This window comes from Calonectris borealis, chromosome 3 (genome assembly GCF_964195595.1).
Source record: "Calonectris borealis chromosome 3, bCalBor7.hap1.2, whole genome shotgun sequence".
Taxonomy (NCBI): Eukaryota; Metazoa; Chordata; class Aves; order Procellariiformes; family Procellariidae; genus Calonectris; species Calonectris borealis.
Window position 1 is genome coordinate 47,913,942 of NC_134314.1, and position 20,809 is coordinate 47,934,750.

Consider the following 20,809-nt stretch of genomic DNA (forward strand, 5'->3'; position numbering starts at 1 on the left):
AAATTACAAAAATCCTGAGGGAAAAGTCATCATGCTATTATCAAAAACAACTGCATGGTTGAGACACAGGTCTGATTTTCCTCATTTTGAGTAAATGCATATTTTGTAATTATTGCCTCCATTTGAGACTCAAACAGCAGTGCAGTTTTGAATCTCCTAATCTTCTAGCATATTTTCACCAGTAACATTTATTTTTTAAATAGCTTTCCATTTTTTTGTACATCTCATGGATATGATTTTTTGAGCAAATTGTGGACTTCTCATCTTTGGCAGTTTACTTAATGCTCTCCCATTGGGAGATGGATACTTGTTTTGTGAAACTGATTATAAAAGCTGTGTTTAAGGGTTTCATGTTGTCTTAATCTCCCGTACTCTCAGTGGTTTCTAGTTGTGATGATCTGCTGCAAGGAATGACTGAAGGTTCATGGCAAATGTTCAGTGTAACATAGAACTTTTTCGCTAAATGTTATTTGGAGGTTAAAATACAGCTCATCCTAGAAGTCCCCACTAATATCTGAATACTTCAGGGGTACAAGGTCCTGAAGATGTCTGTACATTCAGATTCTCATCCCCTGCCTCAAATCTGCCATTTTTTCCCATGTCTTCTTGCTCTTAAGTGTGATGTAAGCAGTTCAGCTAGATGCATGTCTCTAGTTCACAAACTGACAGCTCATATATTAGCTTTGGATACTGTTGTCTGTTATATGGCAACACATTTTGCAGCACTATCTGATTCGAACTAATGTGGCTATTTAGAAAGACTGTCTTCTCAGTCATATTTGACTAGCGAACGTCAAAAGCCAGGATCTCTTTTTTCTGGCAAAGTGTGTCATACTACCTGTCCCATATTGCCACTCCTGTGATTTGTAGCTCTTAAGTGGAAGCACATGGATATCAGAGCAAGTGAGCAACTGGCAGGACTTTGTCTTTGAGAAAGACTCTGCTTTGAAATGTGGTCTCTCCCTCAATCTGAAATCATCTAAAGTTTTTGACCGTAAGGGCATGCATTCTAATTGCTTTATTTTTCTTAGTCTTAAGGAAATGGGAAAGACTTGGGGACAATCCTAAGTGTTTTTGTTTACATGTTACTGTCTGTTATTTTTGGTAAAGTGGTTAATGGCTATGGGGTATGCTATGTTGTTCATTTCAAAGCTTTATTTTCATTGTCCCAGATTGTCCCAGATCATCTGAAAATGGTACTAATATGCAGTAGATGTACAAGTTTTTAAGTTAGAAAAGACACCTCTTCTATATAGCTTTTAAGTATATTTAGAAATCAAGTATTAAATCAATTTAAGCTTCCGTTAAATACATTAATTCATTTTATGTAAATGTCATTATAGCATTTGAGGTAAATATGGCAAATTTTTTTATTTGAATTAGTTTCGAAAAGTACTATTTTCACAACCATGTAGACTTACATCTGCCATTTATCAGAAGTCATGTATACCCTGCTATCTGTGTCTTAGCAAGCAGGGACCAGATCTAGTCATGAGAAAGTACTTCAGTTTCCATATCTATTCTGCCCTCAGCCTCTCTACTAAAGATTTCCAGTAAATATGGTGATGTTCTGTGATTCTTTAATGATGGCTTTTATTTCTTTTTCAAAGGAGGACAAGCAAAAAAAAAAATGAAGCAAAGAAAGCAAGACAAGTTTAAAATTAGACTTGCTAAATATAACGTAATAAGCATCAAAAATTATTTGTCAAAATAACTTTGTTAAGTTATTTGTGCTGGACAAAAGTTTCCAGTTATCTTCTTTTAGCAATCAATGACAAATAATCTGGAACATGCAGAATTATTTTTTATCCCCTCTTGAGTTAAAACATTTTACTCTGACCTTAAATTTTGGTTATGTATAAAAGACCATCAATATTTTTCACATTATAGTTTTGTATGGAAAATGTCAGCCCACACTGAATTACTGGATTTAGTTCTTCACAGTACTTTAGCTGTTAATGAAGATCCTATAGAAATGTTTTTAGAAGGTGGAAATTTGGGAGATTATTTAGCTATAGGTAACAATTATCTCAGTTTGAACAATATACACATTGTTGAGAATGTTTGTATGTGATGGGGTATTACTGAGAAATTGTGATGAAATATGAGATATTGTATCTCTGGCATAGTCTTGTGAGTGAAGAAAAAAATCCTAAATTGACTAAATAGCAAGATTTGCGTTTGGGTTAAGAGGTCTTAATTTAGGAAGGTTTTATATAGTAAGCTATAATTCCTCTTCCAGCTAATTTCAGCAGAAACTGTTGAGAAAATAATGTGGATCCTTTGCAGGATCAAAAAGGGGGAATGATGAAATAGAGGAGACTGATTTTATGTTTCAGTTATATTCTTTACTGGTCTGGTTCTGCTGGAAATGATTAGAGCTAAGGTTTTTACAATGGAAAATCTTCATAGCAAAAATCATAGCAATACTATGTTACTAAAATCTCTCAGCATTATGTTACTAAAAGAACAATGTATGTTGGAAAAAGGCTGTATTAAATCCTCTGTCAGAGGTTATCACAATTTCTTAATGACGCTGTAGTGTGGTTCCATGTTACATTACAACAATATCGTTTCCTGAAATCAAGACAGCTTTGACATCCAGTTGTAACTGGGAAGAATATTTAGAGATAAAATAAAATACCGGTGTTTTTTAATACTAGACAGTACTGCCTGTGATGATAACTAAATAATAATTAGTCATCTCCATTAATATTTTTGATGTAGTGAAGTGAGCTATTTCAGATTTTAGAAGCACTTCACTTCATTTATACCTGGATGCTGCTGTAACTGAAATCCTAAGCAGAGTTTCCATTTTTTTTGGCAGTTGGGTGTATTATATATGTGCACTGCAAACATAATGATGTTTGCCACTAAGTTGTTTGTTACTGCTACTAAGTAGAACATGCTCCAATGAGAGAAGGAAGTGAGCACAACAGAATACATTTTTTTTTTTGCTAACACAGAAATAAACTGCTACTTCATAGGAGACCTGGTTTTACCCTGTCATTTTAATACAGTTAAACAACCTAATATTTAATATTAGTCACAGACCCATCAGTGGTCTGTAAACCACACCACACACTGTTATGCTGATGTGAACCATTAGATTTTTGGAAAAATGTTACTGCATCTAATTCCACAGTAAATGTTAAGTAATTCAAAGTGGAATTGTGGAGTATTGAAGACGAATGTAATGACGTGAGTCATTTATTCAGCCTCTTTGCTGCTGCATATATGTGTTTTGTTAACTGTATAATCATGAAAAAAAAAAATACTCATGTGAATTATGAGAGTATTGAGTGTTATTAAATGAGTGTTATTAAATTAGTTATAAATTATAAGTTATTAATGAGTATTATTAAATGAGTGTTCTACAGTGCTGAAATGATTCACACCTTTGTATGTAAACCTCATAGATTAGTTAGGAGACTGGCTAGTCTGATTACAAACTATTAGTCTGGGATATTGCTTTAACTGAATTTGAATAATTATTTACGTTCTTTGAAGAGGAATGTCCTAGTTACATGATAATGCTAAAGGAAGATTTGTCTGTCTTAAGGTAATCCTTACCGAGGCTGCTTACTGTCTGTTAATTTTAAGGAAGAAGAAAGACTTATTATAAGAAAGTATTGTGTAAAGTATTGCTGATACTTTATTTTTCTTTTTAATAAAATTTTTGTGTATCAGTTGCACCATACTGAGAAGGGAGAAAAATTCAGGAAACTTTGAATGTTTATAGTGAGTTGTCCTGCTAGCAGCTTAGGTTCTTGTTTTGATAATTTTCTTTTCTTTTGACTCCACTGTTTTCTTTAAGGCCTTATTCGATTACAAGAGCTCATCAAGGCTCCATCACGATACAACCTGAGACTAAAAATCCGTCAGTTACCAGCTGACACGAAAGATGCAAAGCCATTGCTAAAGGAAATGAAAAGAGGCAAAGAATTCCATGTAATCTTTGACTGCAGCCATGAAATGGCAGCAGGCATCCTGAAACAGGTAATCCTCATTTTGCTTTAGATAGCCTCATCTTTTTCATCCCTAATAAATAAAAGTAATATCCAAACTTAATGGCATTTATCAAGCAGGGGAATTGTATATCAGTTTTACTGAGGCCTCACTGAAAATCAGCCAAGGATTTCGGAGATAATTTTATTGGTGACTCTAACGGTAGCTGCTTTCATTATGATTTTTTAAGGAAACAGATTAATCAGTTCATGTACAGGGGAAAAGGTATATCAGTCTTTCAACTACAAAGAATTGGTACTTTGGAGAATTGATGCTTTAACCAGGGTTTTGGTTACTTGCTTAGTGTTATTTTATATAACAAAGATTTTTTTTAAATTGAAGCCTTTAAATTGTGTACTCTTAATCAGATAGTGATATTTGAATAGTATGTTACCAACAGACCACATTAATGTGTTCCACTGAGGGGACAGAACTAATAGATCTCTTTTAGAGCCATATTCTCCTCACACTGCTAATAGGACTGCAAAACCTGAAGACATTTGGGTGGGTGCTTTGAAGTGTTTGCTTTGTTGTGTACAAGTAAGATGAGTAGGTGAGATGCAGTAGAATCCCAAATACTTAACTGGCTTTATATTGCAGAAGCAGATTCCAGTGATGTCTTCCAAGAGGAAGTGGCAATATAGCCATATACAAAGGATCATAAAAAAGCTTACTGTAACCCTGAAGTATGCATAAAAGACATGCCTTTGTGTGTCTCCTTTAGCGTAATGAGCTAGCTCCAAAGGCTGGGAATTCCTTATGCTCAGACCATTTTCCCCACAGTTTTTTAATTGAACTATGACTTGCAATAAGGAGGATAGGAAAAATACCTAAACCAAAACAATATTCTACATTTCTAATGCACAGCTTTTAGTGACTGTAATTCAAGTTTATATTATGTTTGCTAACAGACTGTATGGCTTATATTGAAAACAAAATGTATTTGAGATTTGAAAATATGACTTTCATTAAAGGTACTTAGAGGTATTGTTGCAGGTACAATTAAAATTACTAGTAAATATACATGTATACTATCATTTCTTTGCTTTATTGTTCATTGATTAAAAGTCTTTTATTAATTCCTAGTAATTTTAAACCTCTGCTGGTGGTTTTTGCTCTTTGCTAAGCATAAATCAGCTTAGTTAGTCTAATTGTTTAGCCCAAATCATTAAATGTACATTTAATTATTTTAACACCTTAAAAATGCAGATGGAAAATGTCTTGATGGCAATACAAAGCTGCAGTACTAACAATAAATCCATCAAGGTACATTATTTATACTGCACCTAGTAGTTTTTAGATGAAAGGAAACTTTTCTTTCACAGAATACAACATTGTGTAAAACATATGACTAGAGGGAAATGGGAACAATATTAAAAACATTATATCTTTAATCATGTCCCAGGACCCAAGAGTGAGCGTTCAACCTCTTTAAATCACATCAAACTGCTCATTCTAAAGATCATAGAAGGAAGATACAGGAACAATTCTTTCATAAGCGTTTAGATCTTTATACAGTTTCTGTAGACTTTTAGCTTTCCATTCAGCTCCAGTATTGCAATGCTTTAAATATGCCTAAAATCGGTAGTTCTGCAGCTGAATGTCAAATGAGCTCTGGCAGTCAAAACTGACACAAAGGCTGTTAAGACTGTATTTATTATTTAATGATAGCATTCCAAATATGGTGTTTACATGTGTGTGCTGAAAAATAATAAAAAAAAAGATCTTTATATATTCATTTGTGAATTATTAATTAACCAATTTTTTCTGGTAATGGAGGGATGAACTTGGGGAGACATGACAAGGGGTGTCTTCTTGGGAGGATGATTAGAAAGGTTAACAACAAAGTTGGTGGAAAAGAAATCGAGTTGGAAATAAAGAAAAAAAAGTACCTTGAGAGGCCAGTGAAATGGCAACTACTGTTTTCTGGCCAAAAATGCATCATGAAAAGTAAAAAAAAAAAATCCCTTCACTCAAACAAGCATAATTAAATTAAGGCAAATATCAGTGGTAACTACATCACCAGGCAACCAGACAGGGAAAGCAGACATGATTTAAAAGGTTAGGGAAGCACTGGAATAATGAGAGCAGAGAAATGACAATGTTTTGAAGAGGAAAAAGGAATGAAGTCTTTTGAGAAGTGGGGAAAGTGAGAGAAAGAAGACATGGGAAAGAGACAACACCAGCACATAGCAGAATCAGGAACATGAGTAGGATGTTCTTGTGTAGAGATTCTGTGGAGTATGAAAAACCTGATTATAAGCAATTAAGATATAGGTGACTGCAAATGTGTTATGTATATAGAAGAAGATACCTTGGTTTTATTTAAAAACAGGAACAAAAAAAGTTCTTAAAAAAGTCAACAATGTTTGTAGTTATACAGAGTTTCTAATGAAGTTGTAATATTTCTCATGAGATAATGGTTTTCCTGTGTTTAAGATAATTTAAATTGCTATTGGCACACTATACTGTAGTTCTAAATATTATTGTGGAATTCTAAATACACAGGTATAAGCATGCTTTGGAAAAGTGTTGTTGCAGTTTTTGTCAAAGTCTTGTCTAAAATATTATAAGATCTGATCTGTGGCTGATATTTCAAATTCATTTTAGCTTTTGACTTTCCTTTGGAGAAGAACATATAGACTAGTCATTTCATCATTTTTCAGACAGTCAAAAGTGGAGGCTCCACAGCCTTCAGAACTCTGATAATTATTTTGTATACAAATTCTGGTATTATGACAATTGTATAACTGTTGTCTTCAGCATGTTTAAGGAGGTGTAACTGGCAGTGACTTGGCAAAGAATTCCATTGATAATTCCTGGAAAGGAAGAAAATATTTCTTAATTGTGCAGCTTTTTAACAGTGCTAAAATTAGGTAAAAATCACCGTAGACACTAAAATGATTGAATAAATCATAGTAGTCTAAGACAGCTTTTGTGCAGAGTGTGAAGATACATGCTTTTCAGGTGAAAATGCCCTTAATGAACAAGAGTTTATTGCTTTAAAATTTTATCTACAAATATTTGTTCTTATGCTGTTAAGAGAAAAGTATGAACATTTTAAAACACACAGCTGATCAAAACCTATTTGCTATTACATAGTTAGCAAGACAGATAAAGATACTTGAGAGATATCTGAATATATAGAGTAATACTATGAATATTTGTTCTTCAAGTAGTAGGTGTCTCACTCTTCAAAACTTCACTCGCGTATCTTCTTTCATAGTTGGAAAAATGCACACACGTATAATATAAGCTTGGGTCCTTCTTCTAAACGCATAGTATTGTTCATCAAAATAGAAAAACAATATTTCCTATTAGGTTATTCTTTTTAAGGAAGGGTTCAATAATGAATGAAAATATTGTCAACTCAAATTTTGTGTGGCAACTTAATGCATCCATTAGTATGTAAAACTATAAGCCTCTTTCACATTTACTGCACTAAACAGTCTAATAATATTCTTTCTATCAGAAGATCTGGTTCATAAATTCCTTTAATAGCCAGTAATCTGCTCTAACTGCTAGGAAATGACTTGCTTGACCTAATTTTAGTATAATTCCAACCCTATAGTCTGATCCCAGTAGTATTCTTTTGCAGCTTTTCATTTGCCATGTAAGTGTGATAAAAATGTATTATGTGACCTCAGAAACATTAATCTTTTGTTTATTTTTTTAAGGCTTTAGCTATGGGAATGATGACAGAATACTATCACTATATCTTTACCACACTGGTAAGTGGCTTATAAAAACTTACTGATGACATCTAACAAAGATGTTACTTTCCTTAATTATATTACTTGACAAAGTGAAAAAAGTCTCTTTGGAATGGGGTGTGAGTACAAGATGTTTTCTCTGTTGAGTTTTCTTACTTTCAGTGAAAACTCATCAGGATGGTTTAATTATTTTTCAACAGTGTGCCCTCAAAACTGAAAGACCCAAAAAAACGACTGACTATGTAGCACTGCAGTTTTTAACTTTCAAGCAGGGTTAATAAATAATTCATAATTGATTATTTATATTATGAATTTTGTCCTTTTTCTCTTTTAGCTATTTGTATGTGAAGATTATGACATTTTAAGCTTACTTATATATTCCATATTTTTAATCCAACATTTTACAAGGTAATTCTTCACTGTCATATGATTCCTGAATAATTTGGTGGGAATATTAGCAGCATTTTATTTAACAGTCCACATGAGCTTTTTAGGCACATGAATTATGTAATACTCTTTGTTGTCCATTGTAAAAGTAACTAAGAAGGAATTTGATCATTCTCGGAACAATTAGATTTAACATTTGCCATAAATGGACATTTAAAATGTGAATGCTCTTACAAAACATAGCAAACATGTATGTGAAGACCTCTTTTGCTGCTCACCACAGCCTAAGAAACAGTTTAAAAGCTGGTAAAATAGTACTCTAGAAACTACAGTTGTGCATATTTCTCTGTCATTGTCTTCAAATTTGTCTATTTAAATTGCAGTTCATTAAGGTTCTTAAAATACAGGTCATTTCAAGCATGAGACAGATGTGCCTTGGTAAAATCATGCTTGAAATGACCTATGTTTAAAGTCACATATGTGTTTAAGTCCTTATGGAAATGAATCATTTGTGGTAGGATGGAAAGTTCACCTCAGAATCACAAAACAGAAGTTCATGGAAAGTATTAGCATGGAAATATCTTGATGAATAGAAAGCAGAATAATTTGTGAAGTTCATTAGAACTGTAAGGGCAAAATACCCTGCACAAGTACCTGTCTTATTTTAGAAGGGGAAGTTGTTCTATCACTTACAGATTTAGGATTGCATGCGACAGAATTTCCCTCACTGATCTATCAAAATGGATTCTAGATGTTTCAAAGGATTTTTTATTTTTAAAATTTTCATTGCTAATGGTGAAAATTACTTCTTTGAGTGTTATGCTGTCCATTGGCATTTAATTTTTATTCTTAAAGCTATGTTTAAAAATCAGGATTTTCTGTCATTCTTATTTCCTTACTAGAACATTAGCTTTTTTTAGGAGAGACAAGTATTATATTGACTTGGAGCTATGAAAGCATAATTTAGTGTGCACAAATGGATGATAGATTTTGATTTTGCAATGTAGCTTTGGAACTTGCATCAGAATTTAGTTGTTTTTGATATATTAATTGCTTCTTACCTGACATGGTGAAAGCCCGGTCAAATAAATTTTCCAGCAGCGTTTACAGCAGCCTTCTCTGTATTCTCCTCTTGATTGATTCAGGGTCTAATGCAGTAGCTCATGAATACTCCGACCTGTGTGTATTTATAATATATGCATAATATTGTTGTGTATATTTATTATATTCCAGTGTAAACATGAGTGTGTTTGGATCAAACAATTACATCTGAGTTATGACTTCTTTCACAGTAAAAACTGAGAGAATTTTTAAAGGAAAACATATAACATAGTTCTAGTTATGTTCAACCTTTCCTTTGAAATAAAATGTTTTATTTGTTTAGAAAGATGACATGAGTTAGGTTATTTGTAAATGAATAACTTAAAAGCATTTTGACATAGAATCATAGAATCATACAGGTTGGAAAAGACCTCTAAGATCATCGTGTCCAACCGTCAACCCAACACCACCATGCCCACTACACCATGTCCCTAAGTGCCTCATCTACACGTCTTTTAAATACTTCCAGGGATGGTGACTCCACCACTTCCCTGGGCAGCCTGTTCCAAGGCCTGACCACTCTTTCAGTAAAGAAATTTCTCCTAATGTCATAGAATCATAGAATAGAATCATAGAATCATACAGGTTGGAAAAGACCTCTAAGATCATCGTGTCCAACCGTCAACCCAACATCACCATGCCCACTACACCATGTCCCTAAGGGCCTCATCTACACGTCTTTTAAATACCTCCAGGGATGGTGACTCCACCACTTCCCTGGGCAGCCTGTTCCAAGGCCTGACCACTCTTTCAGTAAAAAAATTTTTCCTAATGTTCAATCTAAACCTCCCTTGGCACAACTTGAGGCCATTTCCTCTTGTCCTATCGCTAGTTACTTGGCAGAAGAGACCAACACCCACCTCACTACAACCTCCTTTCAGGTAGTTGTAGAGCGCGATGAGATCTCCCCTCAGCCTCCTCTTCTCCAGACTAAACAACCCCAGTTCCCTCAGCCGCTCCTCATAAGACTTATGCTCCAGACATCTGCATATCTGAGGTATTATATATAGAAAATATATATGGAAATATATGGAAATATATATGGAAAATATATATATATGGAAAATGGTATCAAAATTACTAGCTATAATTAAAAATGGGTACAGATTGATAACTGGTTGATATTTTTCTGGGCTTAATGATGTTAACAATGAATAACGAATTATATTCTGGTTTTCCATAGTACAATATTTAATCTTCTTCAGCTCTAGCCAGTAAACAAAATGGACTCAGGCAAGTGTTACACCTAACACTACCACTTCATGGAAATTTATAAGATATTAAACTGCCAGCAAAAAATAAGTTAAAAATGAGAAGAATGTCTAAGTATGAATTATGTGGAGAATTTCTGTGTTCAGTGAAACTGAAATTATGTTATAGGACAGTAATATCTTATGTATAACCTTAATTATGTCACTTAAAAAATATTTAAAAAACCAGAAAGTAAACCAAATGAAAGTTCGTTTATAATACATGTACCTAGGCCTAGTGAGTCATGACTGTTTTCTTCATCAACTTAATTTTTTTTTCTCCCATGTTCAAGACCTGAGTTTCCTGAAGTCAAGTACTGGTTCTACATTGTTTCTAAGGATTCTGTCAAAGGATTGGAATGATCTTGAGTTTACTTTCTTGATCTAAAATTTAATTTTCTTCTTTTTATTTATTTATATTTGCCTCTGTGTGTGTTGAGGCGCAAAATATACACACACATACATACATAGGTATTGAAAATATGTTAATTAGCAAAGGTTATTCTTGCAAAGATAAATTCCTAATCAAAAACATGTCCATGTTTGGAAGTATGATTGATAGCTGTGAAAAATGCTTTTGATTAAATTTTAAGCCATGTACATTTCCCCTCTCCTCCCCAATTTATCGCCTAGAGATCAACATGTTCAAGTTTCTTAGAGAGTGCAAGTGCAAGGAAACTCTTGTTCTGTTTATTTTATAATTTGAAGTCTGTTCTGGTAAGCCATAGTAGTAGTGATTAATAATATTTTTTTTTAGCAATTAATAATAATATTTAAGCCTACTCTAGTATTTAAGCCTAACTAGTAGTGGATACAGTTCTGCAACTGGAATTAGTGTTTCCTAAAAGGCTTTTCTTCTTTTTTTTTTTTTCCTTTTTTCTCCAAAAAGGCAGTTGAAGCTGTTCTTTCTCTGTGAATCAGATTACTCCCAGTATAGGGTCAGCCGAGTTGCTTGCTCACAGACACAGGCCTCCAGATAAACAGAGCATACTACCTAGCATATACAGGACTGTTACTCCTGCAAGTTTCAGTACTCTCATCTGGAGAGATGGTCTAACAATTGAAACAGGAATTGCAGTGTATTAAAGAATTTATACGATGGTAATTTTTTTCAGGACCTGTTTGCCTTGGATGTGGAACCCTATCGATATAGTGGCGTTAATATGACTGGATTCAGAATTCTAAACACGGAAAATACTCAGGTGTCATCTATCATTGAAAAGTGGTCTATGGAGCGATTGCAAGCACCTCCTAAGCCTGATTCAGGTTTGCTGGATGGATTTATGACGGTATGAATATCCATGTTTAGTTCCTTTTTTGTATATGTTTGTGAAGCTAAAAAAGACTTTTAATTTTTTATTTCTGCTACTAAAATTGTTTAGAGGTATGAGACCAAATATTATTGTAAACATGAGTCAGAGAGTAACTGTGGTGTTTCTGTTAATATTCTGCAGACTGAATATATAGCCATATTAACTTTCTTTCAAAATTACACATACTGTATTTTTTTTCAAATGATAATGCCACATTGTAAATGTCTAATTCATCTAATCCATATTTCCCTACTTTGTTGGTGAAAATATTGTATGGGATCATGTCAAATCCCTACAAATATCAAGCTAAAACACAATTACCTCTTTCACTGTGTTTTGTGTCTTATTCTTTTAAGATTAATTCATTAATAATGTGTACTATTTCATTTCTACATAATTCTTTTTTTTAATATTTTATTAATACTATAAATAACACCTTCTTACTATCTTTTTGAGTTTCTATGCCTTCCCATAGCTAATTAGTCTGGTTGGTTGGGTTTTTTTCCTTCCATTGCCATGGCTTCACTTCAGTTCATGAAAATCACAATTACATTCATGCAAATAAACTTTCATTACTAGGTTTTCAGTAAGTTTTTGCTTATTAGTTGGAATTAAACCTAGAATTATAATGTCAGGAAGGGATTTATTTTAAAACATATCCTACATGAGGACCTCTTTAGTTTTCAAATTTGTTGAAAGATCTAAGTTTCCACTTTGGCCTGGAGCGATTCGTAACATCTTTGCTGACAGAGTTCCACTGCTCTTTAGATTTAATTTTTTTTTTTAGAAACTTTTTCATGTTCCATTTGAAAAATAGAAAATTCTGTTTCTTGAAGATTAGTATCAGTTATCTATCAGTTATCTAGATTGTGTTGATTGAGCCATATAACACAGCTAATCTTTTGAACAATTTTTTTCTACTGATAAGATTTAAAAATTTTGTAGACATTCGATACTAAATGACAATATTTTAAAAAGTTAATTTCCTTTTTGTCTTATTTTTAGAAAATTACTCCTTTTAGGAAATACCTTTTTCCTTCTATTTATTTGTTGTATACAGAGTCTTGAACATGGTAATTGGAAACATTTTAAATTTAATTTATTTACTAGTTCTGTTGTGCTGCACTTTGTAAAGTTACATTGTTCGTTTCTCTAAATAATTCCAAATAAGCAAATGAATCCCCCAAAATTTTAGAAATGTGTGAAGTATGCATCTGGTTTACATATAGCTGCTGCTTATTATTGTAAGTCATTGTTTCATGCTTCCTTGTTTGCATTAATATTTTCATTCTTTGATTTTTACCTTTTTCAATTTAAAATTTATAGCAGTTCATCTCATTCATTGTAGTTGTATATTTTATGCATTGATCAAAGATATAATTGATCTCAAAACTTTAGATAGTTACCACGATCAGTAGAAATAGTTACTTTATCAGAACATAGGGCCATGGTCAATAAAATCACAGAATAATAAATATTGGAATAGAGTTCTGTGGGCCTGTCACATGTTCTTCATCTTTTGTGGTGCTGTGAAGAAAGTGCCATTCTCAGAAAAGCTTCTGGTGTGAGGCAGAAACCTATTATTGCTAGTATAGGTGTAAGAGCATACTTTACACCATTACTTCACCTCGGAATAGACACCATTACTTCACCTCGGAATAGAAAAAGATAAAGAAGTGCATGAAAAACACACTGGTTTCTCTTCTGGACCTTAAGAACCGTCTTTGTAAATCTAAGTGGAACCAAGTATTCATACAGACTGTGATGAATGTTTTATGGGGATTCTTTATGTTGATTAAGCATCTAAATGCACTTTGATTACGTGGGTTTTAGACACCTGAGATATGCAGGTAGAATTTAAAGGATATTTAAAGGCCTAATAATCTTGACAAGTTAGGTACCTACAGAGCTTTTATAATTTGGCCCTTAGATACAGAAAAAACATTCATAGTATGTCAGTTTTACAAGAAATATCTTTGGAAGGTGTAAAAGAAAGTTATGTCATGACATCATTGCATAAAGTTCTTCCTATGCTCAGAATAACATAAATGGAGTAAAATAAGTCATTTTATTGACTTGTTATCAATAAAGTTTTTAAGTTTATAAAATTTGACTTCCATTTCACTGTTGTTCATGTGTATTTAAACTCAGAAATGCATTCAAGAATTAAAGATTTTATACAGATATTAACTGCTGTTATGGAATACTCTAACTGATATGGGCTGAATTGGGATTTTTTTTTATTTTCACTGGTTGATAATGACTACAGATTAATCAGAAAAATCTTAGCAATAAGCCTGCTTAACGGGAGCACATTCAGCTTGAGCCACATAACTAAATGTCATTTAATCAGGTATTAAAACACCTGAAACTCGAGAATTTGCGAAATAAAAAACTGAGGTCTGTATATCTCTGAGCATTTAGAGACCTCAGTGAAGACTGACTGTTTCCAATGGTGTAAAACCAGGCAGTTATGGATCACAAACTTTATAAGCTCTGGTGGTGTTTGCGTTACGTCCTTCTTCCTTTGACTTTTCCACCATATGTAAATCAACTTAGCCATCATGACAGAGTTAGAACTATCAATTTAGCTCTGATATTGCATTTCCTTATTTATGATTCATAGAGTTCCCAGTGTTAATTCTTGTTTTAAGTTATTTTCTGTAGGCTTGTATAACTCTAAATAGTATGTAATTTTCCTCATAATTATCTGACCTTTGGTATCCCAATATGATAAAAAGGGAGTATAAAATTTCATCTCATCTCTTTGGAATGTTCCAAGTCAAATTTCCAAGTGTGGATCCTATTGACTTCAGTTAAGATAGTTTTTCCTTTGTTTCTAGGCTGCTTCTCAGGACAGCTCTGGAGAGGGTGATGTTTTAGCACACCCGAGAAAATTACTGGTGAAAACCAAATTTTCCATCACATTTCACTCTCCTTTTAAGGTTTCTTAAGATTCTTTGTATGGGCTTTGCAAAACCAAATTTAAAATATTTAATGAATGCTACCATATTTAATCATTCTATTATTTAATAAATGTTGACTTATTTGTATAACTGTCATGGTTTAACCCCAGCTGGCATCTAAGCACCACACAGCTGCTTGCTCACTCCCACCCACCACAGTGGGATGTGGGGAAGAGAATTGGAAGGGTAAAAGTGAGAAAACTCAGGGGTTGAGATAAGAACAGTTTAATAATTGAAATAAGATATAGTAATAATAATAATAATAATAATGATTAATTATAATGAAAAAGAAAATAACAACGAGAGAGAAATAAAACCCAAGAAAGATAAGTGATGCAAATGACAACAATTGCCCACCATCAACTGACCAATACCCAGCCAGTTCCTGAGCAGCGGCCCCCCTGCCAGTCTTCCCCCTAGTTTTATTGCTGAGCATGACGTTATATGGTATGGAATATCCCTTTGGACAGTTGGTGTCAGCTGTCCTGGCTGTGTCCCCTCCCAGCTTTTTGTGCACCCCCAGCCCACTCGCTGATGGGGTGGTGTGAGAAGCAGAAAAGGCCTTGACTCTGTGTAAGCACTGCTCAGCAGTAACGAAAACATCCCTGTGTTATCAACACTGTTTCCAGCACAAATCCAAAACTATAGCCTTATACTAGCTACTATGAAGAAAATTAACTCTATCCCAGCCAAAACCAGCACAATAACAAAAAAACTAAATCCATTCTATGATTTAGGAGAGTAACTACTATAAAATTGGCTTTGTTCTTCCTGTGACTCCAGAAAATCTGTGGAAATGTTGGTAATTATTTGCCATGTTTTGTCAGACTATACAGCTTTTTTTACACAGACTTCTTATGATAAAGGATATGCTTGTATAAATGTTGATAAGAATCAAATAGATATGATTTCTACTAAAGTCTAAATTAATTGGTGACTTCGAAATAAAACTGTGAATATACTTTTAATATGATACATAGAAGTCCTGAGGAAGTCTCAGTGGTCTACTTTTATTGAAGAGGTTTTCCTATCATGATTCACATACTAATAGATTTCATTTATACTTTTGATGGTTCTTTCATATTTCTTTATTAGTCCAAGGATAATGAAAGTGGTGCTTTTCCTCATAACATATCAATAACAATCTAAATGTGTTGCTATTTAAATGTATTTGTATCTTTTTATCTCTTTCACACGTGCAGAAATGCAAGTGCACACATGGTATACCTTACGAAGTTACTTAAAGATTATATTTATTTCTTAAATCTGTAAAGGTCTTTTTTTCTGAGTATTCTCAGCAGTCTTGTATTTACTTTGATCATTGGTTTTGTATCACCATCCTCTTACTAAACAGATAGAAAGAAATATATAGTGCTTTTAAATGTAAAGATCACATGGAACTGGCACATGTCATGGCCGTTGTTTCTTATAATAAAAGTACAGGAATATTTAATGATAATTCTGTCACAGGTAATAAGCCATGCCTTTAGAAAATACCAGAAGAAAAGAAAAGTCAAAGACGAATCTATTGCAATACTTTATCTTTCTTACTAGTAGAATGAACTCTATCTAACATTTCTCTATTTTTTTCTCATTGTCTCCTTGTTTCTTCTTGTTACTCTTCGGTGAAAAATTCCCACTGAAATAATGAATAAAATCTTTGCCCATGTCAAATCTAAAGCTGGGGCTTTTTCAGACTAGAATAAACTTTGTAATGAATTTTTACTTGATCCTGCACTTTCTGATTTAATTCAGCAATACATGAAAGTGTCTTTTTTTTCTTTGGCTTCTTACATATTTCCAAATAAAATCCAAAGTGGCTCTAATCTGTCACAATCTAGCTGGTAAATGTCCATTCATTCATGCATTTCCCTGTTTCTCACCACTAATTTCACTTGTTAGTAGTTCAAAATGCACATTTATAAAGTTAGACTGTAGCAGGGTAGGTCATTAGCTTTTGAAATTGTTCCATCCATGAGAAGCTTAAATATACTGAACATCAAGGTAAAAAGCATCAGGTATTGGTTTGGTCAGCTGCCAGACTGGATTACCAGGGGTTTATTTATGGCTTGATCATTCTGCTAGAATGTTTAGTTGCCTAGACATTTTTTACAGGGTTATAGAAGCTGATGCATAAAAGTAAAATAAAGACATCTGCAGAATGTTTTTTTCCACACACATTTCTGTCCCAGAGACTATTTAATTTTAATATATGAACAGCATTCAAACCAAAAGAGGTTGAATACCATCACTGAAATTTCTGAGGTTTGCTCCAAGATAAATATTTGGAGTTGTATGTCATCAAAATGAATAGGGTTTTTTGTATACAAATGTATGATAGATTCAAGTATGCAAACCTGTGTTCTGTTGAGGCAATCTGCCTTGAAAGTATTTCAACATTGAAGATTGCAATATAGACTGAAACTACTCTGAAATGGAACCTTGTGTTACGATGTTACTAAACAACTTCTAACTAGAGTGACGATCTTTAAACAATTCTCTGATACATGGTATATACATTACTGTTATTTTTCACTAACATTATACTAAATTCTGAAATTTGAAAGTTGAGCAAAATGACTTGTCATTAAAAAAACTACACTATTTTTCAACCAGAATAAGATTTCTTCTTGAAAAATTAATTTATAGTGTAAGTTAAAAAAAAAAAAACAAACAACAGAATGAAATAAAAACATCTGATTTATGTAACTTTAGCTTTTATTTTGTGAAAAGTTTAGATTTGCAAGGGTCCATCCTGATCTAGCCTGGAACAAAAAATTGAATTTTGGATTTTCCTGCAAGATGGAAAAACTACTTAATTATGATGACTGAATATTTTTGTTAAATTCTAATGTTATTGTCATCTGTACTGTATTAACGGAAAGATATTCTGGAAAACAGAGGAGTAACATACCATTTTCAAGAAACTTTACTTTGAGTCTGTACAAGTAGCACACAGAAAGAGAAAAAAAAAACCCCAAAACCCTGAGCATAAATGCACTCCTACATATATATATATGACAACCATGATTCAGACCAAGCAAAGTAGAGCATGAATAAAGCGTTAGAAGTTCAGAATTCTTTTACTCTACAACTATTAATCTTCCACAGTTTTCTGCGCCTCAAGTCAGACCTTAGCATGACCTAACAAGCTCTGCTGCTTCATTAACTTAAAGTTTTCCTTACTAATTGCTTTTGCCTGTCATCCGATTTAGCTATCTGCTTTCATCTTACATAGAAAAGAGTATGCTTTTTTCTATTTTGACTATTAATTCTATTCTTTAATGTTCACTTTAGTAGCTGTATATGGCAGGTGCGGGGAAGCACTGATGGTACTTGATGAATGCTATAGCTAATGTCAATATTAAAGCATTTCCTCAGGAAAATCATAGTTTGGGTCTGATGTGTTTTGTAGGCTGCCTAGCAGAATGGAGCATTATTATTGTGCGCTTTCTCTTTCCACTCTTAATTCTCCTGTTTATTTTTTTACATTTTTTTTTAATTTCTCCTTTCTTTTCTGGATGTAGTGTGCTTTTCAAACTTAGGTGCTCTCCACCATGAAACATAATATTTCTCAGCAAGTAAAAACTAGTTATGATAAAAATTTACAATGATATTAAATACTGAGGGCAAAAATGTAGAGATTTGTTGCATACCCAGGATGAGCTTGTGGTTCATTTCTGTGTATGAGATTTTAATCTGATTCAAAAAAAGAGATATGACACTTTATGAATAAAGATTGAAATTTTTAAAAGCTGGTGTATAAACTTCCTTGGATAAGGAGAATAGATCCAAGGATTTTTTTTTTAAATAGATAACTGTAAAAAAGATGCAAAGATCATTGGGAAAATTGCTAATACCTTCATACATTGTCCTTAATCGAAAGAATATACAGATGCATTCACTCCACAGAGCTGTCTAGAAAATTCATTTTGAAACTAACTATTTTGAGGGATACAGTAAAAATGTTGAAGTTATAATTGCTTTGGAGTTTGAGAATGGAAATGAAAGAGAGAATAATGTTGGATTCGTAAGTGTGTGGGTCGTTTCCTCTAATTAGCTCTCCCTATTTGCACACCCAAAGACTTGGGGGACACATTTATATATTTATATATTCTTTGTTCTCTGTTTCCCCTGATTGTAAGAAAACTTCCACGAAGTGACCTCTCAATGTCCAAATCTTATGACTGTCCTGTGAAGTCTAGTTTATCTGAATGTTAGATAGCTTTGTGGTTATGTTAGTTTAATATTTTCAGAAGTTTTGTTGATAAGAAAAAGAATTGCTAAAGAAAAGAATGGTGGAAGGGTGAGTATGGATGGACAACAATGCTGTATTTTCAATTACATTAAATCAATTTGTTTGAAAAACCCTAAAACCCTGTAATGAATAGGGCCAATGCACGAAGGCCATGTTAAATGGACAGCTATAATCAGGTGAAAGAGCCTGATAATCATCAGAGCCCTTTGGCTTGATTTTGGTAAAGCTTTTTAATCATGTTAGACTAATTTGGTTAAGCTAATACAGTTGGAAAGTATACTTTTTCCATTATAAACAAGATAGAAAAAGATTAAGAGATTAAGAAGAGGGTAAAGGATGGCATTGAAACCATGGCACTTGTAGCTTAAGAGCCATCTGAAACTTAAAAATCTAGAATTAAAAAAAGTCATTCAATTTTTTATCATGATATAAGCAAGGCTTAATGATGTTTTTAATGAAAAAGATAAATAACCTCCATGTCAGATAATTGGACATGAATAATACTGAGGGCACTCTTCTGCTGCTATGAAAGACAAGTATGTCTTCAAGGTTCAATACCCTACTCAAAAAAACCCAAACAAACAAACAATAACAACAAAAAACCCCACAAGAATTTGAATCTAGGTGTCTCTGATCCATTTTAATCAAGGTTTAGGTGAGCAGCATGAGCCAAGAAAAAGTGTGAATAAAAAAAATACAGCAGTGATAAAGGAAGAGATTAGATTTTAACTAAACAGTGTTAAAATTAGCTCTTAATTACTGACTTAGGAAATCGGGGAGATGCAAAACTGGAAATATACCCTATTAGCAATACTAGTATTTTGTATATTTAGTTCAGTTTATTTTTTAATCTAATTTTGTTCTGTACCTCAATTTCTCAGTTTCTGTGCAGTGTTCTCCAAAATTCACTGCTTTGTTTTTCTCCCAGAGGAAGCAAAAATATTATGGTGTCATCCAGGGTCTTCTTTCAGCACACCTCTGGAGTTTGACTTACTCTTCATCCTTGATGTCAGGATTTTCAATGACTGTACAAACTGACATAGGCAATGAGGTTATTACACTGGGTACAAATTCTGCACTGAGACAGAAAGTTCTAAATTTAGTTTTGTTTTCCTTTAGGCAAGTAGATTTTTATATTTGGTGGTAAAAAATACATTCATTGCAAGTATAGTATTTTTAAGCTTGTTTAATTAGTGTTCTAATGAAGTTTAGATGATTATCTAGTGGTGTTAACAGAATCTACAGCTGCTTTACATCCTGCTAATTCCTTAGAGTATGCTTTGATTTTTTAAAAAATAATAAATTATTTCATACATGTTTACATTCTTGATTTGAAAGGGTAATCTCTAATTTAGCAATGAAGTTATTTTGCAGAAGATAAGACTTCCAATTTGTTGAATAACTTGTTACAAATTAGTCATTTAGTTCTGTTAACAGTAAAAGGATATTTGTGAAACTGCAATTTCTTAACTCTACCTAACAATATGGAAATAAGTTATATTTGAGATAGTTAGTTAAATAATAATTTAGTAACTGTTAGTAGGCACTGTGACTGGACAGAAGGATTTGATGAGAAAAAGGTGTTGTTAAGGTTTCTGAGGGTGAAAAGATAGATAAAAATAAAAAGAAATATTCATTATAGAATACAGCCTTGGATTCTGATTTCGAGCTTCAAAGAGGATAGCTTGTTATGTAGACAGCTTTATAATTATGCCTTTAGCGAAAGGAATTTTCTGGATTTGCTGATGAGATGTGTTTAGTAAAACAGTGTGGCAGCAAATGTGTACTTCAAAGGAAATACTAAACAATTAAT

At 33.0% G+C, this 20,809-nt stretch overlaps 1 protein-coding gene across 1 annotated transcript in view; it reads left to right on the forward strand.

The window, feature by feature from the left end:
• GRIK2 (glutamate ionotropic receptor kainate type subunit 2) overlaps positions 1-20,809 on the forward strand; it is a 452,815-nt gene that overhangs the window by 175,689 nt on the left and 256,317 nt on the right. Inside the window, exons 4-6 of the mRNA XM_075145571.1 lie at positions 3,818-3,999; positions 7,686-7,739; positions 11,575-11,748. Of these exons, the coding sequence (XP_075001672.1) occupies positions 3,818-3,999; positions 7,686-7,739; positions 11,575-11,748 (410 nt within the window). The remainder of the gene's footprint in view (positions 1-3,817; positions 4,000-7,685; positions 7,740-11,574; positions 11,749-20,809) is intronic.